Raw genomic sequence first — 23,306 nt, 5'->3', positions numbered from 1 at the left:
TTTTGGAAGTGTCAGTTAAAGCAGTTTGTCCTGGGAGATGTTTCCTGCAGTCACAGAGGATTCCATCATAGCTGCATAGTAGTATTTGCTTTGCTGTTAGAGCAGTAAAGGACTTCTGGAATGAGGTATGGCCTTAAGTGGTAAACAGTATTCTCCCAATTATTTGATACATGGAAATGATAGGGACTAGAGGTGGCAAAGGCTCCCTTCTGAGAGAGGGGGCTGCAGGAATCCCCACAGACCCTGATCTCGGAGGTTTCCCTATCACGGCACAGGGAGTATGTCAGTATCTCTGTGCAGAGCTTTTTGGGATGACATGAGTTCACATGACTTGTGCTCTGGAGCAGTGAGGAGCTCGCTGTGCCAGCACTGTGAGTCTGCTGACCGCAAATCACGCGTAAGACATAACTGTACATGTTCCACGAGGATGTCATGGTACATGCTGGACATTTCTGGTAAGGCAGCAGTAAGTACTGAGACACGGCAGTGGTGATTCTGTGTGTGGAGCTATTGCCTGCCCAGCTGTCTACACTGGGTAGTTGTATGCTCTGGAATTCCATACTGTGTCTATACAGAGTATGGAAAGTACAGGGAAGGTGCAAAGTTAGAGAAAAACCTGGAATCTGATGATAGCCCTGCAGGTGAGCAATGTTCATTTTTATTCCACACATTATAGAAATAATAAACATCAACAGGTAACAGGGTCCCCAAGGTCTCTGCTTTATTCAGGTACAGCATTGAGTAAGCTCATTTCAGGACAGTTATGCAATATTTTGCTTTATCCTTTTCACTTACTGCTGGGCCCTGTAAATATACTGCATATCACTCAGACCTCGATCATCACAAAAAATGGGCCAGCCTTTCAAAGGGACTTATTTCTGCCCATGTGCTTCAGATACCTGTTATTTTGTTTTCAGTGTATGGTGTGACGCCATCTTACTGATGTAAAAAGATACATGATGAGACTAAAATGAGAGGCTGTCAGTTGTTTGGGGATTTTCAATTTGGAGTTGGTAGACCTGGCTTTTTTAGATGATTTTTTTTTTTTTACTTGTTTCATACATGGCTTTCATTCAACAGTGAATGCTCAGTAATTTTTTACTTCACTTTGGACACCCAATAAATGAGAACTACCCGGTTAATGAACATTTGATAAAAGGTTGGTTTAAGTGATTTATGAACATAACATCACATAGAAACTTTAGAGCAAAGACATGAAAAGAATCTAATTCTCCAGAGCAGTATTCTGTTGTCTTCACTACGGCACATCCCCCTTCTTCCTTCTTTATCCTTCTTCATTCATTGCATGTGCTACAATCATGGCAACAAAAAAGGAAAGGGACCGTGCAGACAACAGGATCCTCTGTTGGGCCAGCTCGATTCATCTCCCTGGGCAGAAAGATGAATAGTCATGTAAATGAAGATTGTGTCCTAGACCTGCACACAAGGAAGTTAGATTAAGATTACCCAGGCAGACTTAATATCTGGGTATTGCTATATTGCTTCGGGGAGCCGGACTGTGCAAAACTGCTTTCCATTTTCTGTAAGAAATGTTCTTTTTTATTCTGTTCTGTGCAATTGTGTTTGAACCAATGTAAGTTAGTGATCAGCAGGACCCAGCAGAGACCACTGCTTGTGCGCTAATGATGTGAATCAGGAAAGCTGTAAAATGAAGTGTAGGAAAGCCTCCAAATGGGGATTGGGGCACAGAGAGCTCTGCTGTTCCCACTCTGAAAACGGGAAGTGGAGAGGCTCCCAGTCCCTCTCTGTCGTGCCTCGCTTCTACTTGGAGAAAGCAGGTGGTGCCATAGAGCTGGGGCTTGTTCACGTTGCCTTCTCCATTTGGGAACAGAGCTTCATGGCATGGGCTCATTGCACAGCCCTTCTCCCCAGCCAGCCAGCGTCATTTCCGTACAGGAGTCAGAGCTGGAGCTGTGCTGCTGTGTTTTGGGCTGGCCTTTGCATTCTTCTAGCTCGGCCACACTGTTGCTAATGTAGCACGGGGTCTAGTGTGTCTAGAAAATGGCTGTAACATGGGTGCAAAAATGTAACTACAGTGCATATAAGGGGTCTGTCCTTTGGCATTTGGATTTTTAAAATATTAAGTTATAATAAACAAAGGTTTTGTGCTTTAATTTTAATCTTGTTTTGGCATGGAAACATTTTCAATATGAGACAAAAAAAGTAAGAAGAAACACTTAGTTCTGTCTTTTAAATTAGGGGTTAATAGAAGACCATAAAACATTTTAAATCACAAAATTTATGAATGCATACTGGTAAATTGCCTTAATTATCACTAACCAGAGGATCTTCTAGGTACGAAGTTTATAAAGCGTGTACAGGATGTTCTCTGGTCCGGGTCCTTTCCTCTGGAATTTACTCATGCCAGAAACGCATCAAGCCCTGTCCTGTTTCAGAAAAAAGCACGCCTTTTGTCCAAGCCTTTCACCAGCTGCTGGCTCCAGAACCCTTGGTTTGCAGCTTCCTGGCAGTGCTTGCTTTGTCTCTGTCCTTCAGAATTTCATTGTTCTGCAGAATCGTGCTACATTCATTCCATATACTTGAAAAATGCTTCAACTCTTCTCGTCTAAGCCAGACGCTGCAATTCAGCGCACTCAGAAATAATTCATAATGCTTTTGTTGCCGTAAGCCAGATGGGTGACACCTGGATTTGTGAGTGGTGTCTACAAGAGCCCATCTGTACCCACTAGAAGTTTTAATGAAAACAGCTTCTCCTGAGGTACAGTTTATGAATGACTAAGACTGGGTATGTCTTAGACTAATAAAGAGTTAGCACCTCGACAAATTCTCCCACCACGAACGAGTGCTGCAGTCTGATGCTAAATGGTCACTAGCTGTTGGGGCAAGGATATGAAGAACTGATCTGTAATATCAACGGCATGGCTTGAATATGTTGATGTATCTAGGCTTGTGACAAAATACAACAGAGTTAGTCCATCTCTCAGGTTTTTCCAGCTACCAAAAATCTACTTGTGGTTTCTAAATTTATTTCCCTGTTTGCCACTTCCTTAATCAGTTGTAGATGATTTTGCCATTTCAGAAACCTGAAATTGAAATATTAATGGTCATCACAAATTAAATGTCACTGGTTCTCTGAGTATACAGCCCAAAAGAAGCTACACTGATTCTATTATTCCGTTCAGTAAATAAAATGACTTCTTCCTTCCTGTTTAAACTTTAGCTGCAAGTTCTGATGAAATGTCTAGATTGATGTCATGTAGTACAACAAAAACAAAGGGCTCTTCAATCTGATTCAACTTTCATAGACGACGTGAACATTTGCTTACAGAACATGTTTCTCATAAAGTATTTACCACTTTTTGCATTGAATCACTGTCAGATGTCACAGTCTTTAGAGGAGGCTTGTTTTCTTTGAAGGAAATAATACTTATGGCCAGAATTTCATGTGTTTTTCTAACTAGGTACACAGGACCTCCAGAGGGTTGTGCTCTCTGCTCCTCTTCTCAAGCAACTCTAGAGGTTCTCACTTCACAGTACAATTCTTCTTTGCCCCCATTTCCACTAGGACTTGCTCTCCAAGGAATAATCAGACTTGTGTGGAGCTGGCGTACACCAACAGGAAAGGCTATTGCTCATCTAAGTGCTCTGCAACGCAGCACAACAATACGTTGTGCAAAAACTGAGATGGAAGGAAACAGCAGTTTCTCCATGTGCTGATCCAGTTTCCCAGCTTTTGTTTGTGCTTAAGACGACCGTGCATTTTCAGTTGACCTATGCTACTTACAGCTTTTTGGGAGCTTCCGATCCTGTTAAAGAGCCTGTCTGTCAAAAGCCTTTCTCTGGGCAGCTTTTTCCGTAGCGAGTGGTGAAACTTTGAGATGTAACCAGCTGTATCTTATTCAGTATGACAGCAATGAGACCATTGAAGCCACTGATGCAAATCAAATGTGATCTTAATGTTATTCCTAAGCAGGAACACTCTCAACAACTGCAGAGACCAAGATCTCACTTGATCAGATGTAAAACAAATACATCCTCTTCATATATTTATGAGTATTTGATTACTGTTATTAGCATTGCTATTATTAGTCATTAAATCATTACCTGCATTTCCTCTTTCCTGTCTCAAACTTGGAGTAGCTAAAGGCTACACAGCTATTGCCTCTGGTTATCTGTCAGTGTTTTGTTACTTCTCTGAAAAGCACTTTGGTTGCTCTGCTTTTAAAAAATAAAAAGTTACAGAGCTCATTTATCCCAGGAAACCAGGAGTCATAATTTATTGGATTGGAAATAATAGTGCAGCTGTATAGATGTGGGTTCTTCACATCATTCTCATGGCAAAATCAGGAGTTCAAAGAGTATATTCACCTCCAGTAATAACACACCCAGGCTCTAGTCGAATGAAATGAACTGTTCTGTTGGTGTATTTTTAAAGTAAAAAAAATTGCATGTTATACTGATGTTCTGAGATTGCTGGGAGGAGAATAATCTCACTGGGTCAGCTCAGACTTCCTTTTTTTTTTCTTTTCTCTGATTTAGAATTTAGTATTTACATCACTTTAGGATATAAACATAATGATATTATAAAGCTACTTATTTGTTAAGCTCTACAGAACTTTTATTCGTTAATTGTACGGTGACCACAATGACCATGTTTTTGTGCCTAATTGGGGCTGTTAAGTATTGCTTAAAAAAACCCCTTTCCCTGGATAAATTGTCTCTTCTCTTTCCGCAGTTTAATTTGTATATTATCTATGAATGGCATATTTTGTCTTTAGAGTATTTTTTCACACTATGTTTTTACATTTCAATAAATAATTGTCAAATGAGAATGAGATAAATGCAGATGATTTTATTTAGGTTGAAATTACTAACACCTTATAGTGTTAATAAAACCATTAAAGAATTTTTCCCAGGTGAGGTTCTTCTCCAGAAATTCTGTCTCTTTTTCTACTTAGATTAGGTTGAACCTAAAGACCAGCTGAGTTACTCCTTATTTATCCACTGGGAAGGAGAGGGGAGTTTAACTCACAGCATATTTTTTTTAAGGTTGTGACTTATAGAAGGTTTGTCAGACACTATTATCCTGCACAGTTGCCTCTGCAAAACTGCAGTCAGTATATGCGTAAAAGTGATTGCTTCTTTGCCTTTTTTAACTACTCCATTCTTTTTGTCTTCAGGTTTGGGTGGATGCCGGTACACAGATATTTTTCTCTTATGCAATCTGCTTGGGATGCTTGACAGCCCTGGGAAGTTACAACAACTATAACAATAACTGCTACAGGTAATATCTTTCACACTTTTATTTTTATATTTAGTTTCAGTGATGGAAGTGTCCACATACTTAGCTTCACTCAGAAGTACTTCCCTTTTCCTTTAGCTGTTTGCATGAGTAATCATAAGCACATGCAGATGCTTTTGTAGACCAGCGATCTGTAATGTTTCTTATAATTGGTTCAGGGGAATTCTTTTCCAAAATTTGGTGTTTTCATCCCTTTTGATCATATCTGACCCTTGCACAGCCACAAGCCACTCAGTACACACAGGTAGACACAATTGCCTGTATAATATTCAGAATTTCATACATGTATAATTGCACGTGTCTGCAATATTTGATTGTGTAACTTATATCTACTTAAAAAAACCCCACAAACTATTAAAAATTGTTATTAAAACTCACCTGACTTTGGTCTATGCTCTGAATGTCACTTCTGCCCATAGCTTACTGGCTCCTAGTTAGAGCACAGTAGAAATAGATCGTATTTCATTGCCTGTCCTTACAGAAATCAGTAAGGAAATTGCTAACGACTTCAATAGGTTTTAATCTTCCCTGAATCAATGTCAAAAGGATGTGACTCAAACAAAATCCTCATTCCATTTTACTGCCATAGGCAGGAGTATGAGCACTACTTTTTTCTTCTAGCATCAGTAGTTATTGAATTATTTTTCCTACTATTCAACAGCCTTAAATACAAGACAGTAAATGACAGTTTGATTGTACTGACTTCATTATGATCTCCAGACAGTGAATGAAAATTTCATTTTTCTATAAAGGAAATAATACAGTCTAAAAGCAAAAGAACCCCAAACACCCCATCCCCTAAAACCCTGAAAGTGTAAGTATTCAAATTCTAAATCAAGTGTTACTTGGAGAGTTCAGGAGGCAGTTTTAGGAAATGCCACCTTCTTCCAAATCTTAGCAACAATTTGCTCTTCTGTCAGAGAAACACCAAACAGTGGAACCCTTCAGAGAGAGAGGGAATTGGGGTACTGGAAACCACAGAGGCACAAATGCATCCACCAGCTGAATGTCTGCGAAGCTCTCCAGCAGCAGCTAAGGCTGCTTTGCCATCTAAACGTGCAAAGCAACTCAGCAGCAACATAGGGTACTCTTTGCTTGGCTGTGACACCCAAAATTCCAAACGTTTTGCTGCATAAAGTAGTGTGAGTCTCCTACAGTCTTCAGTGCTGATTGACGTTATTTTCAGAACAGTGAAGATGTCCCTAGAGAACAGTGGGTAATGACAGTTTTCCCTGATTAGCATAAATGATGCTTTAACAAAGGCACTACTCCTTTTCTCTCTGATTTGATTTTATTTTTATTTCTTTCTGCTTGCATCCCATCTAGAAACTATTCTGTCACTGCCTCAAGGACTGCAGTAGTCTTTTTACTATGGTTTTGTAGCTCATTACAAAAATCAGGAGTTTTGATGTGTGAACAGAGAGCTTATGTCATTTTCCTTCTTTTCCTCTGACCCTAGCAGCATAGCTTGTAAAAACATCGGCAGCTCCCTTGGAAAGCTCCTGAGCAAGATGCTGCAACAGAGTATTTTTTACTGAATCCAAGCTTCACAATTCCTCTAACAAAACGTTTTCACAAATTTCCTGAATTTTATTGTGTCCCAAAGTATGATTCTTAAGAAATCTGAGGAAATGAGTAGGACAGAAGTTAACTGCAGAAAGCAGCTGAGTTAAACAGGGTTGTTAACAGAGCAAGACATACAAAGCAGCTATGCAGTGGAAAGCAGAAATAAATTTGTATTCTAACTAGCACTTAAAATCAAAATCAAACCATGGATTTGCCTCTTCCAATACCCAGAGTGTATTGTCTGATTGTAACATCTGCTTCCACTTTTTTGGCGCTCTGTTTTACTATTTATTTTTTTTCTAAGGGACAGTTGCAGTTGGAGGTATTACAGTGGGAAATGGGAAACTAAACTGCACGTGGGTTTTTTTTATTAGCAACCTGATCTAATTCATTAACACTGTAAATGAATTGCAAAGAAATCACATCTTTGAATAGGAAATTAATTTCTATTGTCTTTACTTATCTTTCATTGTAATACATTAGTACAGATCCTGCCTGGATTTACAACAGTTTATATCAAAATTGACTCATAAAAAGAGGAAAGGATGGCAGTACCATCAGCAGGCAATGTTTTCCCCGTATAAATAAAATAAAGGTGTACTGGTGTTTCCTCTGATTTTTAGCAAGCTATGAATTCCTAATCCATGCAGACCTTCCTAAGGGATGGATTAACTTCAGACAGCCTCAGCAGACAGAGAAGGAAAATGTTCTTGTTTTTGCTTGATGAGCTCTGTGTTTGCAGAACTGATCCAGTCCCTTGCTGGACACTGTGCAGTTCCCCACCAGGGGAATCGCCATGCGGTTCCACAGCAGCACTCCTTTGTACTGGAACCTGCTCCTCAGCACCACACTTGTTATGTATGAGCCCCACCTACAAATCCAGGGTTAGCTGCCATGTTACCACTCTGGTGCTGAAGATAAATGAGTGATTTCCTGTCAATGGTCAACACTGTGACAAATGGACAAACCTTTTAACAAATTAAGATGTGTCCTTTATCAGGCTTCTAATCTAAGAGGAAAAAAGGAATGGGAATTGGTCTTGAGGGGATCCATAAAGGCAAGGAAGTAAGTGGAGGGATGCAAAAGACTCTGTGGGCTCTTCTTTCTAATCTGAGAACCTCCTTAAGGATGGCAGAATCAATTTTCAGCAGTATCCTGCCTGTCAGGCAGGGAGAGGATAAGGAATGCATGTGTTGAATTATTCAGGTGATTGGCAAGACATTAATTTGGAAGAATGTAAAGTTTTCATAAAAATTTGTTTTTCCTTTCATTTGAAATCAGTTTGGGCTTCAGTCAGGCTCTGATGCCTTCCTACCAAGGATGCTTATAAAAAATGGATGGAAAATTAGATAAACTTTGTGTTTGCCTTCCAATGGTCCTTGAGCATTTGTGTTTCAAAATTCATGGGCTTCACAATCAATGGATCCAGATCCTCCTCTCAGTTTTCCTTCCCATAGCAGAAAAAAAGACTGAACTACAGGTTACACACTTGTGTCTAAGGGAAAAAGCCAAAGGAGTTGAGACGTTAGTAGAATTCCTGCAAATACAAAGGAAGGATGGAAATTAAAATTGGAGGTTATATTTTTATTTCAACAGGAAATTTTGCTAGGTCACCAGAGAACCGAGTGTTCAGTCTGTGACTGTCTACCTGGGGAAGAAAATGATGGAGCTGTGGCTGTGTTATATCAAAAGAATAGGTACCTCACTAACTGGAGATGATGAAAACCTCCATAGGTTCACTTTGGCCCATTTCCTTGGGAAAATGCATACCTACCCTCCAGCTCCTTTGTACCATGGCATTGTGGTTTGTGGGTCTTCCCTGTGAGTGGAGAAATGTCTGTGCTCCTCTTGTTCTCTCACAGATAACCCAGGTGTATAGGATTGTCCAGCCTAAAGCCCTTGGGCCTCTCCCTAGGACCTTCCTTCAAGAGGAAGCAGCTGAAACTGCCAGGGGCTCTGAAGGTGCACAGGGAGCAATGTGTCTCCACCTCAAAAGCCTTTCTCACATGGTTAGGAACCCACAGCTCTCAGTGTCCTGTGCCACACCATTCACCAGAAAAAACAAACAAAAAAACCCCCACCTTGTTGTTTGGATGGCATTTGAAGCCTGGGAATTATATAAAATAAATCTTATCTGCAGAAAACAGACTGTTCCAAATGGAGGCATCTTGTGACTGGTGAGCAGCCAGATCCATCCCACTGAGGTAGTATCTCCTTTTTTCCTCCAAAGGAGGAAAAAATTCATCTTTCTGACATCTCTTATTGCCAGGGTTTCATCACACTTAGTTTTAATTTCTCAGCATTGAACTCACCAGTTTCTTAATTGAGACAGGCTGAGGTGAGAATCTCTCCAGAGCTGCTTCAGTGCTGAAATACACCGAGGAGAATGGTTAGGAAGATGATCTTTTTCTTTGTTCTATTTCTCTGCAAAGCAGGAAGAACTCTGTGCTCCTGGTTGCTTTCTTTTAGATTACTATTTTGCTTTAAAACATCCAAAGCGTATAACTAGCCTGGCTGTGCATAACAACAGGGAGCAATTTCATATGGAAAGGAAATAAATAACAGGTTAGAATTCTGACCATTTTCAGAAAGTATTTTAAAGGACCTGTTTGCCCCTGCTAATGAACAAACAGTGTTAGAGAGAGTCCATGCATGAAGGAAATGTGAACGTCACTGGACTTTTCCATGTCTGAGTCTTGATCAACAAGTGGGAGTGTTCATTCTTTTTCATTGCTGGACAAATTTTGGCAATGTATAGATGATGTATCATATAGACATTTTTTACTGTGAAATGATTATGAAAACACAAAAACATTCTCAAAATGATGGTTAAAATTAACTGTAAGTAAGGTGGTGAGAGAGAGGCAAAGCATCCACTGACCGTAGTTCAGCTGATCACTCACTTTGCAGTATCGCAATGTATGCCTGCTTCCTGCAGTTAGAATGTATGTGCTGGTGCTAAGGTGAGTCGTGCCAGCCTCATTAGTGAAGGAATAAGATGGTGGAACTGGTCACCTCACTTTCAAATACTAAACTGATGAGATAAAGTTACAGGATAAAAATACCAAACGAAACAAGCAACAGGACAGAAAGATTGACAAGGAAGTTTTGCCAGAATATATAGATCATAGAATCATAGTGGTTGGAAAAGACCTTCAGGATCATCGAGTCCAAACAGGACTTCAAAAATACGAATTGTCTCTGATTCTCAAAATGTCACTGCAAATCTGGAATCATTATTGAAGATGTGGATTCAGAACCTGTTAGATTTTACAGGGTCATTTCTTTTCATAGATAGCCTGCACAAAAATTTGCTTCAGAGCTGTAGTAGAATGGGAATAAACCAGACCGAGGTATAAGCTCAACAAGAGCTACAGGCTTGCCTTGTGTTTCTGTGGTTCCCAACTTACTGTCAGGCACCTAGGTTCGATTATTACTTTCTCAAGTACCCAGCTCTCTCGCAGCAAACAGGCTTAAAAGAGTGACTGTCATGATAAATCATTCCAACCTCATAATCTGCCAAGCCTGAAGTGCTGTCTGATAGCAGGATGAACAATGATACTTCAGTGAGCTCTGGGGAAAGATCGCACCTTTCTCCAAGAGTATTTTCCCTTTTTCTAAAGTGATTTACCACTGTGACATTTCCCATCTGGGAAAAGAAATATTTCTTCAGCTTGGGCTTGTAATGGTCGTTGTTTGATGTGTAGGATACATAGGTCTGAGAGATCAGTGTCCCTGCACTGTCTTCACCTACTTGTTAGGCACTTCTTTAGGCATATCCACACTTCTTCGATTATGTATGGTGCTTTTCATTACCACAGCTTCTTAAAAAAGTTGATAAACCAAACTGGAGTTGTATTTTGTATGGATGTATGTTGCCAGTATACTATAAATGAAATAGAATTAGCTAAGATCTGACCATAGGATTTTTTTCCAGGAAACAAATTACTACCATTTTCATATAGTTTATAACTGAGTTTATATCCTCTGGAATACATTGTTACAACTACTGTAGAAAAATAGTTCTTAACACCATTGTTATGGTATTTTTACATGTTTTTTTAAAGATTCTATTGAAAACCAGTAAGTGAGTAGCAACAGGTTTGCAATTCAACCAGTTAAAACAAAAGCAAGGGTATGATGATGGTATCTTCCTGCAAATGCTCATGCCTGGCTCATTTCTCTCAGGCACAGTATCAGGTGGGAGCTTAATCTTAATAAGCAATGTAATGTCCATTCCTGCATCTTGGGGTTCTGTTAGTCCTATGGCTCAGTATATGAAAGAAACCCAGGCTCTGGAGATCAACTGCAGTGTTTCTTATTTATATTTTCAGAGACTGCATCATGCTCTGCTGCTTGAACAGTGGCACAAGCTTTGTTGCTGGTTTTGCTATCTTTTCAGTTCTTGGATTTATGGCTTACGAACAAGGCGTGCCCATTGCAGAAGTTGCAGAATCAGGTACGTTCCAAAAGCAGTTTTCTGGGTTAACAAAAAATGCCCAGAGGTTGCTGTCAGAATACTTAAGTCTGTGCCAGGTCTTATGCATAAGTTGACTGTTTTGCAGATTGTTTTACAAAACTCCTCTTAAAAACCAGTTATCTGACTCATTACAATAACTTATAAGAAGAGTTCTTAACTATTTTCATAGTCATACATTTATGTGTGAAAAATACTAATGTTACTGTGCATAGCTCCAGATTCATAAAGTCAAGGAGCTATTGTAGCACAAACTTACTCCAGCTGAGCATCCAGAGGACTGTTTAGCAGAGAGAAATTGCTCAGTTATGCACCTTGAGTGTTATATCCTCATGAAAGGAGCATTCAGTTTTCTTTCAATGAGACAGATGGAAATCCACACAAATATTTGTTACTTCTGGGGGGGTGAAAAAAAAGAAAAAAAAAAAGAAAAAAGATATAGCTATTACAGTAATGAGAAACCAGCTGTTTGGGGGAAATCTCTGGAAGTCCTCAGAAGTCTTGCTTAATGTATACTGTCCAAATAGAGATTTATAACAATCAGATGGCTAATGCCATCTCCTCATGTAAGTTTTTCTCTCGGGGGCATACACTGAGACACTCTGGTTGATTAACTATAAAAGTTCTTGTTTTGAGTCCAGAAAGGCACAAAGGCCCAGCAATGTGAGAAATGAACCATCTAACATCCATTACCGTCACCTGGAGTTAAGCATTCAGTGAAAGTTAATTGCTCTTTAACACCTTTGTGAATATAGTATCTTTAAGTATCACTTAAAACTCAACAGAACAGAAAGAGCAGGAGCGCTGCCCAGAAAGAAAAGCAGTACAATGCTGAACTGGTGAGGAGAAATGATTCTCATGAAGTTAGTCAGTTAGCAGGAAAACTCCAAAGCAAGTAGAGCTTCACTGATACTCTCATGGAAAAGATTTCTCTTTTCCTAAAGCCCTCAAGACAACTGGCTTATGCTATTATAGAAATTATATAGAAAAAGGTTAAAAGACCACAGCAACTCTGGAAATTATAGGAGCTTGTAAATAGTGCGTTAAATGAAAAAGCAATAGCGTGTTGACAGCTCTTTGCTGAAGTTATTGCAGCAGGATATCAGCCTTGTGATAGTGCCTCTGTAAAGCAGGGCTAACTTCAACAAAAGCTGTTACAGTGTGAGAGTTCACAGCAGCTGGGAAATGGGCACAGGTAAATCAGAACAGAAAAATATGAGCTAGGTGAGATGGCATTTTAGCAGATCTGAGAAGTTACCAGTGCTGTTGCGAAAATGTTCTATTTTAAAGATTTCTGTAAATACTCAGCCAATGAATTAATGTTCTGTACCAGCAGCATAAACAATTTCCTTTCTTTTCTTCCTTTTCAGGACCAGGACTTGCATTCATTGCTTACCCTAAAGCTGTTACCATGATGCCTCTTTCTCCTCTGTGGGCAACTCTCTTCTTCATGATGCTTATATTCCTTGGATTAGACAGTCAGGTATGAAACAAATGCTATTTAAATATTTTTTCAGATTCCCTAGCATGTGTGTATCAGCATCCTTGATGTAAACAGTATCTAACCTGATGAAAGAATGAACCCTCATTTAATTCTTTGCTTAAAACCTCTGATTCAAGTTCCTTATTTTAAATCTTAGTTATGTGATAGTGGAGATTCCTTTATGACTTACTGTGAACGCTGATTCAGCCTGACTATCAGTTTCATTATTAACATGGAAATCAGATTGAACTTAAATATGGGTGATTAAAATTCACAGTCAGTAAAATACTAGTGTGTTTTCCTTTCCTGTTTTTAAAGCACTTGGCAATGAATTTTGAAACTATCAGATAGTGATAATGTAAGTTCCTGCGGTGTATTTATACTTCAAGATACCACAGCAAGAAATGTGTAGTCATACTCTGCAGCAGAGTGGCAGCGTAGAAGTCACCCTTCCTATGTGTGTGACCGTAGAAATTGTGAAAGCTGTTTGATGAAAAATGCAGAGTGGCTGGCGTGTTAACATGCAGCTTAGCCCTCGGCATGATTTGGTTCAGAAAGTTTATGATTGTATCCTGTAGAATAAAGCTCGTCAGTGCTTGGTTTCCATGACATATCCAATCATTAAACTTAATGCTCTAATATCTGCTATTTTTCCTGATCTAACAATTTTTTTTTAAAGTCTTTTTTAAAATGAGCAGTTCCTGAATTTTACTCTTGACTGTTCCAATGAAGCAGGCTCTATATTGTCTATTTTTGGGCATTAATTTTGGTGCCTGTTTTAGAAACCTTGCTCCAGAGCCCAGAGTCAGAAGCCTGGGCCTCTTGCTTTTCGCTGATTTTTAAAGTTAGGAAGAATGTTCCTTCCTTCTTTCATTAGATGCACTTGGCTTGGGCACTTAATAGCTTTGTGGAACTTCTCTCTTCTGTAAAATGGAGAGAACTTCTCCAAAAAGCCTGCTGTTCATTTAGCAGTGACTGGCGGTGCCTAGCACTGCCTGTCATTCCCTTGAGTGACAGAAGTGCAGGATGCTTAGAGTGAAATTCTGCTGCGGTCCCATGAATGGTTTGTACATTAGTTTAGTCCCATTCAAGCCACATTTGAAATATTTTGTTTTTCTGTGGTCCATCTGCTACAGGGCAAATGCAGTGTGAGAAAATATTAGTAGATTCAACTATTTGAATTTGGTGGTGGACTGGAAATCCCTAACTTTGGACTTTTTAATTCTGAAAATGATGTTCCTCTCAGTTTGAGCTTCTGCTTGTAGAGTGTCCTCAGGGATCATTCAGTCTCTGTGATGAGAACACAGAAGGATATTTGAAGTGTTTTGTAGCAAATCCAAATCCCGAAAGCAGATGAGACACATTTTTCATTTGTTCTTCCCTGTCATTTGTTCCAGTTTGTGTGTGTGGAAAGCCTTGTGACAGCTGTTGTAGACATGTACCCAAAGATTTTCCGAAGAGGCTACAGAAGAGAACTGTTGATTCTCGGCCTTTCCATTGTGTCATACTTCATTGGCCTAATAATGTTAACCGAGGTAAGACATGCTTTATTGCACTAAGGCAGGAAAAAGGGAATCCTTTCTGTTTACAATCACAACATAAAATGCAAGGACATTTGCCATAGACCAAATTCACTGCCAGGAATATGACTACAAAATACTTGAGAGACTGTTTTCAACTACTATGTAATATTTTAAATGTGAAATGAATCCTCAGCTTTTCAGTTAAGCTTAGGAAATGTTTCAGTCAAAGTTATGTAGCCAAGAAAATTCCATCTGCTTTACACCACCAACCAGAGACACTGATCGTGGTTTCTGCTTACTTTGGGTAGACTAGTCTGAAAACAACTGCATTTTGGATTAATAGCTTAATAAAGAAGATGAAGTGAAGTGGAAATAAAAAACTAAAACATCTTTGATTTTTATCTCACGAGGCCAGGTCAATCAATACGGCCAATCTCTGAGCAGAATTTGCTTCGGTAGGGAAAAAAAAGACAAGAAAAGAAAAAAAAGGATTTCAAACCAACAGAACTGTTTGCTTTGGGATGTTCCAAACCACAAATTCTGTGGGTGTCAGTCCATCCCATAAGTTCATGATACAACATGTCTGCCACTACTGTGTTTGGTACCCAGGCTGGGAAAGGACTCTGGGATCCTTTGGTGCTTGGTAGGAGGTTAGTCCTGCTGCTCAGCGCTTGCTTTACAGAGTGAGCTCTATCAACAGTCTTCCTCTCCTTCAATTTACCTTCTCAGGACAGGAAGAAGAGGGGCAGAGTCCACACTCTCCTCTGCCCATATTCTTCTGCTTGCTGGGCTGTTAGATCCTCCCTGTACTAGGGAGCAAGACAAAGAAAAAAGTGTCATGTCTGAGGAGCTGCAGAATTAAATGTGTGAGGAACCTTTGTCTGAGGAAGCCCGGCTGTATTAGCTGTGAAGGGCCACAACGTGTCTCTGCTGTGCAGCAACCTCAGGCTTTCCCAGTGAAGCAGCCTCGAAGGGCTTCCTCAACTCAGCTACCATCACTTCAGTTCCCTCTACAGAGATCTGCAGTCCTTAGACTATATGCTTTTCAAATTGTTTTGTCACTGAAAATTTCACCCCAAAAAGGGGTTAGGTAATTGTAAGCATGTTAGTCTTGTTCTCAGTACGCAAGTTTTTACAACGCATAGAATGAATCAGCTGGAATATATTAGCTTTAGATACACTTTCAAGGAGGGAATAACTAAAGATGAGGAGGAAAGTGGAGACTAGAATGAAATGAAACTTCTATTACTATTTTAGTGACATTTGTGCCAGACTAATCAGATACCTTTCTCTGATAAGAGCTATGACACGGTGTAAAGCGAAGAGCAGTTTTGTATACTGCAGCGAAGGAATTGAAAATTCTCCACAAGAAAAATTATTAATTTTATTCCAAAGAAAAGGACTGGTACAAGGAACTGGACAAAGAGGAGATGATGACTGTTGGTGTTAAAAGAGACAGTGGCTGAAATGAGATTCTTAGTGAACTTAGACAGCACTTGGTAGCAATTTTATCTAGTACCTGTAGTTGACTTGCTATGGAAACAGGTCACATATAGTCATTGGCTACATGTGATGTATTACTTCTTCATTTTAAATTTTGAACCTATTGCCACATTTCAGTCAATTTAACAGAAGTTTCAAAGGTAAGTCCTTTCTCATTAAAGTTCAACATTCATGGAAGTTGGCAGCCAGATAGAGAAGTCCTAGAAATGTTCTTATTGTTCAAAAGAACAAAGCATGAGTTCAGTCTTCATCAAAAAGCTGTAGCCTAATGAGTGTATGAGGAATAAGGACTCACAATCATCTCTAAGATTTAAGCCCAAATCAGACTTGATGATGAACTGTGATGTCCTGGGTCACAGGAGAAGGCATAATGATAGGGAGGGAAGAAGTGGGTGACTGGAGTATTAAAGATGAAGTAGGCTATAGTAGCACAAGGTATAATGTCATCCATATAGTACTAAACATTTCAACCAGGCATGGAAAACAATTAGGAAAGAAGTATCTGGATGTGAAACTAAGCACTACAGATATGCTGTAGACATAAAATTACATTTCCTAGATGTTTTGGGTATTTCCAGTTGAGAGATGGGAATAGACCCATGACTGGACAAGGTAATAGTCCCGCTGAAATATTATCTATGACTCTGGCTACTTGTATTCAGACTGGAACAGATTGCAAAGCAAGAGCAGTGAGGATGATCCTAGGAGTACAGAGCTGATCTTATCAGAAGCTAGCGAAACGATGGTAATATTAGCAAGGGTGTATGATTGCTCTCTGTAAGTGCATCACAGATGTAACAGTGACTATAAACATGAACTATTTCTGCAAAAAGAATGGCTCCCCTCCCTCATCCCCAATCCAGAGTGTATAAGCCATGAATAATTAGACTGAAAATTAAGAAAGGATTTCTGTCCATCTGAACAGTGACGTTCTAGGAATTTTTCCAAGAACAATAGTTCTGGCTTTAAATTGGAATTAAGATTGTCAGTTAGTTTATGAAAGGTATTATGTGACATAGCTCCTGTGAGAACAGAGGGATTGACACTGGTTGATTAAGAGTTCCTTCCAGATGTGTGTCCCTGTAAGTTGAGCATTGGAGCAGAGCAACCTTAGAGGGACCAATTTGTCTGTAATCATTCTAACTCTCAGTAAGATAGATTATAAAATGGGGAAATTTTGGAATAATTCCTCTCACATTGCAAGTGTTAAGCAGAGCACTGAGAGACACATTAGCGAGATGAACAGGCTAAACGAAATATAAGCATGGAGAGTGAAGAGGACACAAGTTCCCCAAAATGACAGGAATATCCTTGCAGGGTTTTGCAGAATTGTGTTCCTTACATTGTATTGGCTCAGTTGGTTGATCTCTAAGTTTCCAGTTTGCTCAGATTTTTGCTGAACCTCCCAGTGAGCTCTTTGCAGTAAAGATGTTCCCTATGCCATTGGGAAGTTACTCTACTCACTACAGATTTTGCTTTCTTTCCCCACATTTTAACTAATTCCTTTACATATTAATAGCACAGACCCTGCATCTTCATGTGAGGTGATCTGGAGATCACAAACACCTGTAGTTATCTACAGCTTGATGTGATAACAAATGAAGTTGAAAAATATCATGGAGGTGGGAGAGCATTTTGGAAACACAACAAATGCACTTCCCTCCACTTCAGGATTTGCTACCTCAAAGCAAATGCACAGTATTCAGCTAGCACAGGGAATAATCTTAAGTGCTGTGGAAGGAAAAAAATTTACAATAACAAATCACTGAGAAATAAATATTCTTTGTTCAAGAAAGAACCAACCTGAGTAGGAAGATTGCCAGGGAACCAACAGATGGAGTGTGTAATTAAAGCCATATTTAATATGAAATATCCCCACTGGTACCAGCACTGTTTTTTCCCTCTTTCTGTCTTTGCCTTTCAGGGTGGGATGTACGTCTTTCAGTTATTTGACTCGTACGCAGCTAGTGGCATGTGCCTGCTTTTTGTTGCCATATTTGAATGTGTCTGCATAGGCTGGGTTTATGGTGAGTTGCTGAACATTGCTGTGGTTTTGAGTTGTTATGAAAGTTTTGTATTTGCATAAAAGCAATGTGAAAACCTTGCACCCTTGTGGAGTGGGGCCCTTCTCATTCCCATTCCCTAGCGAAAGTCAGGAATGCTTTTTTTCCCCACTCTAACTAACAAAGATAGTGGGATGGATATATGTTTTTTTCTCTTGGCTCTTGTCAGGACTGACCTGCACCTTCCTTCATCAAGGAAGTCCTTAGCTGCCTTAGAAAGTAGAAAGGAGGGGTGGCAATAAGTCTTCCTTCTCTCACAGAGCATCTGTTTAGGGCATGTTCACTCCACTTCTGACACTCACAGATAAATCCAGGGAACTTGGAGTTCATGGCTGATCAACACAAAAGGGACATAGTAGTGTCCCTAGCTCTGCTCTTTGTGTCTGTCAGCAAAGCCAAGAGAAAACCACCACAGTGCTGGGTGTGTTCGTGGTTACACCCTCCAGCACTTTATGCTCAGAAAGGACTGATGAGTTTCCTTTGTAAAGCAACGTATGAACTTCAGATCACACATGTCCCCAGCTATCTAGGGATTCACACATGAGCTCGTAGCATATGTGTGCTCTTTAACTGGGCTTGCTCAGGCTGATCCTGACCAGAAGGCATTTCTGTCTGACAGCTCGCCCACTCCTACGCTCTGCTCATACTGGTCAGGTACAGATGCAGGCAGTGATCTCTGCCATGAGTGTGGAGCAGATGATGGGAAAGAGAGAGCAGCTTCAGTCCTTGCAGCTCTGTCAGAACCTGTCTTTAGTGTTTTAAATACTGACCTGTACAACCCCTGACATATGCATTCTACATCTGCCTTTGTTTGGTTTTTTTGGGCAGGCAGCAATCGCTTTTATGAGAACATTGAAGATATGATTGGGTACAAACCACTGTCATTGATTAAATGGTGCTGGATGGTCTTAACTCCAGGTATTTGTGCAGTAAGTACAGAATATCCAAACAACTTGTTTTAGACATCAGGAGGGGATTCTGTTTGTCCATATTTTTAGAATTTTGCTGCTGCAATGGTTGAGAAAAAAAAACTTACTGATTTGTAGCATATGTTTTAATTAAAAAACACTGTAGGATCTGTAAAAATTGTAAAATGTTCCGTGAATTTTGAGAAATCTTAGTATATACAATAATAGGAAAAAAATAAATTCAGGGCCCTAAATGAACACTCGCCCATGCAACAGAGGCTTATTTCACTGCATCGCTAGTGTACCTTGTGTCTGCCCTGCATCATTCAAGCTCCTCCAGACTTGTGCTGGTTTCCTTGCTGCTCCAGACCCCTATTTCCTTCCCTCTCTTTGGGTGAGGGGACATTTTTCAAAGAAGACAGGACATCTTCTCTTCTGGTAAAAGTCACAGAAGAAACGAAGAGCACATCTCATGTGCATGAAGAAGGGGAAGGACTTTGCTGTACCAGAAGCTAGCAGTACTGGTGCCAGTCTGCTCTGGCTGCGTAACAGGGACAAAATTACAAGAGGGGCATGACTAGATTGTCCATAAATTTGACCCAGGAGTGCTTGAGGATTAGATACTAAAATCTCCCAGTTCTCCCGTATGTCAGTGCTAGCAACTGCATAACTACAGGTGCTGGGGCACCTGGAGATCCAGGTTCCCTTGGGCTCTGCCAGTTCATTTGCAAACTTGTGAAAATTTCTCACTCATTTTCATCTACTCTGAAATGAACTTCTTATCACTTGCTCTTGTACGATTTTTTCACCACTTTGGAGAAAATTATCTAGTAACTTTTCTGTATTTCATACATTTAAATGGTCCAAACTGCCTGATTAGACACTTGTCAAATTCAAACAGATACATTTGAGCTTTTATGAGGATGAAAGAGTTGGCCTGCAGAACTGCAGATACAGACAGTGGATTAAAGCAACTTTGAAAATTTTGGCTTTCCTTTTTCATCCTGACAGGTTGGAGAGAACGCAGCTTGTGTTATTTAATCACAGCTGGTTATGGTAGCAAAACTTAATCTTTCCTGCCCAGGTACTGTTTGCCATCAAAGTGCAGGTTTTATTGTCATTGAGAGGTAAATAGGATTTAAACTTGAAAGGTTGTTCATTTCAGTGGCAGCTACTGAGACATGTTATTTAAGCTGTACATAAAAGAAGATATTGCTGTTGTTTTGGTTTTTTTCTCTGACTGAAAAGCTTACCTCTACTTTTTAACTTTAGGGAGGCTGGCTTTGCCTAAACAGGCAGTCATTTTCTTCTTACTTAGGCAGTGTTTTTTCAAATACCACTAATATGTTTTTCTGCTTATTTCAGGGAATCTTCATCTTTTTCCTGGTGAAATATAAGCCTTTGAAATACAACAATATATATATATACCCTGACTGGGGCTATGGCATAGGGTGGATGATGGCACTCTCTTCCATGATCTGTATCCCTTTGTGGATATGCATTAAGCTGTGGAAGACAGAAGGCACTTTCACAGAGGTAAGATATATTTTCAGATTAATGATCCTGAAAAAAGAAGTGGGAAAAGAGCAGGAATCCTCACCTGCATGAGGCTAAGCACAGTTTAATCAAAAAAGCAATGCCAGCAGTGCCACATACCTTGTTCCAGTGGCAGCTTGGGTGAGGCCTCTCAGTCACTGGTGGAAAGAGGCATCTGAACTGTCTCTGTTTTCTTAGAATCATAGAATTGTTTAGGTTGGAAAAGACCTTTCAGATCATCCAGTCCAACCATTAACCCAGCACTGCCAAATCCACCACTAAACCATGGCCCTGAGCACCACATCTGCACATCTTTTAAATACCTTCAGGGATGGTGACTCCACCACTTCTGCTCAATTTGTAGTTTAAAATGTCTGTAACATCAGCTAAATCCCCCCAGAAGGTTTGTACCAGCCGTTCATCCAGGTCAGCTGCTTTCTTTCCATGGTTTTGGCAACTCATGTTTGTGCTGCCAGGATTTTTTCTCCAGGAGCTGGGTAGCAAACACTCTGGTCTGTCTTCTGGACAGTTTTCCTGATTGCAGTTCTCTAAGTGAGAAATAAAGGCAAAAAGAAATATTCAGTGCAATTTACTAACATTTGGTATCAGGTTATCTCAGGTCTAGGCTGAGGTTAAGATTATTAAATATTAGGCCTTTTCTCCAAAGAAAGACAGTGAAGATGGCAATAATGGAAGAAACAAGAACATAAATCTTCCTCAGCCGTCTGGGATTTCCCATATTCCAGAAAAGCCTGGTCCTGTCATCTGCAGTCCCTTAGATACTCGTCAGTAAAAGCAGGTGTCCCAGTGTTCCTCTTTCTATCTCAGTGCATACGTGGAGGGGACTTCATGCAGACTCTTTCATGCTTTCTCAGTCTTTCTGATATTCTCTGGGATAATGCCAGTGTGGAGAACAAGACAATAGGAATTTGTGTCTGGGGTACCTGGGGCTCATTAACTTACCCAGCACTTTTGAAAGATCTCTCAGTGTATACCCACATCTTCAAAATTACCCTCCATTCAAAAACAAAGGGTGTGACATCTGGATACATCTGAGTTTATCTCCATGTAACAGCTACTGCTTTCTTGAATGGAGAAGTAACAGCAATGTATTGTGCTGGCTGATGGCAGTCCCTACTGAAATGACTCCATTTAGTCGATTAAATGTGGCCTGGAGACTACCTAGGAAAATGTTACTGTGGGTATATAAACAAAAAAATGAATTGTCCATACTAGATATATATAAAATATATTATATATCATATATTAGCATGTCAAAAGAGGAAGTTTTGCACAAATCTGAACATTAAATATTTCCTTAATGCATCAACCTTACCCTGTCTCTGCAAGTAAATAGACTTTGTTTCTAGAATCCTGTTTTGCATTGCCTTGTAGTCTGAAGCGCTGCAGACAGGTCATTATCTTTCCTGTACATGAACAATGAGAGAGGTGTTTTAATTACAGCTGGGAGCTTCTCATGAAGCCAACTTCCTGCAACATCTCTGCTCCCCAAGCTGTAAGCAGCAAGGTCATGACTGATATTATTGTTATAAAAGAAAAAGTTCTCAGCTGAACACACATATTTTCATTTTGTTCTTTATTGTAACTTAATACACTTTGGCAGTCTCTTGTTTGTTTATTTTTTTCAGTATATATCCTTATCTATACCATGAAAAACAAAGTGTACCCATATAATGGTCTTACCCGGAGTGTTGAGCTGAATTTCTTCATGGAAGGGAATGTTACTCTAAATCAGCATGGAAATTCCCTTTGACTTTGTCTTTGCCTTCATTCTCTAGCCCTTTGGTCTGGTGTGATTTGTACAGAACTGTGTGCAGTGTCTATAGCAGGGAAATAAGACACAGACGTGAAAGAGAAGAGGTTTTTATAGTCAGTCTGTTTAAGAAATGTGTGTCTGTGACCAAGAAAAATATAATGATTTCCATTTTCTCAAATTTTCTAGAAATTCAGGAAGTTGATTACAGCTAGTTCAGATCTGAAAATGAGAGGGAAGCTTGGAGGAGGAGCCTACATTGCAGCAATGAATGACTGCAATGCGAAACTGAAAGGAGATGGTGCCATTTCAACCATTACAGAAAAGGAGACACATTTCTGAAAGAACTATCTTTTTTGTTTTATTTTTTTTGTATAAATAAATAAATAAATTCACTTAATTATAGAGGCTGGCTTGTTTTGCACAAAATTTTATTAACCAGTTAATTTTAAAGTGAAAATTGTATACTTGTTTAAAAGTGCTTTTTTAAATTACTATATGAGTAATGATTATGTAAAAGAAAAAGAAATAGTATTATATGGTATGTTAGTGATGACTTCTTGTAATATGGTGATTTCAGTAAATGTTTTTTTTAGAAGTTAGAGGGACCTGTATAATGTGCTGTAAAACTTTTCTACTTTGATTTCTGGCAGGTGTACTGTTGGATAGATAGATGCATTCTAACCTGTAAGCATTTCAGACCATCGCAGCTTTTCATGTATGTATATAAAGGGGACCAGAATATCCTTGTGTTTCTCTTGGAAGAAATTGCGAGGGGATGGGGGGATGACCTGTAACTGCTGTTGCCATTCCTCTCTCCCTGCGGGCACTGTCCCAAGCCCACTGAAATCAGAGGGAGCCTTTCCAGCTGGGCCAGTGGCTTCTGCACCCTCAGCCCTTCCCTAGGCCAGGGCCGCTGCAGGACTGAGTTCTGCACCTAACAAAGCTCTTCTTTCAGGGCAAGTTTTGTGAAGCCCACAGGAAGCACCACCTCAGCTGCTCTTACCGCCTTCCCTCCACCCTCTGTTTGCTTCAGCAGGTCTACAAATGTGGTGGAATGGGCCCACTTCCCAGTCACTGTTTTTCTGGAGATTGGATAGAGAATATTTTTTACGAGCTCTGAATTTTGCTGCTCTTGTAAGTTAATGGTCTCTAAGATGAAGCATACTGCGTCAGGAGACCTCTAAAG

General features: G+C 39.8%; 1 protein-coding gene across 1 annotated transcript in view; it reads left to right on the top strand.

Annotated features, from left to right (window-relative positions):
• LOC104522157 (sodium- and chloride-dependent GABA transporter 3) overlaps positions 1–22,879 on the top strand; it is a 98,230-nt gene extending 75,351 nt beyond the window's left edge. The window contains exons 8-15 of the mRNA XM_010164378.2: positions 5,163–5,266; positions 11,185–11,309; positions 12,698–12,810; positions 14,208–14,345; positions 17,761–17,863; positions 18,728–18,828; positions 20,173–20,343; positions 22,307–22,879. Of these exons, the coding sequence (XP_010162680.1) occupies positions 5,163–5,266; positions 11,185–11,309; positions 12,698–12,810; positions 14,208–14,345; positions 17,761–17,863; positions 18,728–18,828; positions 20,173–20,343; positions 22,307–22,459 (1,008 nt within the window). The 3' untranslated portion in view covers positions 22,460–22,879. The remainder of the gene's footprint in view (positions 1–5,162; positions 5,267–11,184; positions 11,310–12,697; positions 12,811–14,207; positions 14,346–17,760; positions 17,864–18,727; positions 18,829–20,172; positions 20,344–22,306) is intronic.
• The last annotated feature ends 427 nt before the right edge of the window (positions 22,880–23,306 follow it).

This window comes from Antrostomus carolinensis, unplaced genomic scaffold (assembly GCF_000700745.2).
Source record: "Antrostomus carolinensis isolate BGI_N321 unplaced genomic scaffold, ASM70074v2 scaffold4293, whole genome shotgun sequence".
Classification (NCBI taxonomy): domain Eukaryota; kingdom Metazoa; phylum Chordata; class Aves; order Caprimulgiformes; family Caprimulgidae; genus Antrostomus; species Antrostomus carolinensis.
The sequence above is the reverse complement of the archived record's forward strand: the minus strand, read 5'-3'. Positions and strand labels throughout refer to the sequence as shown.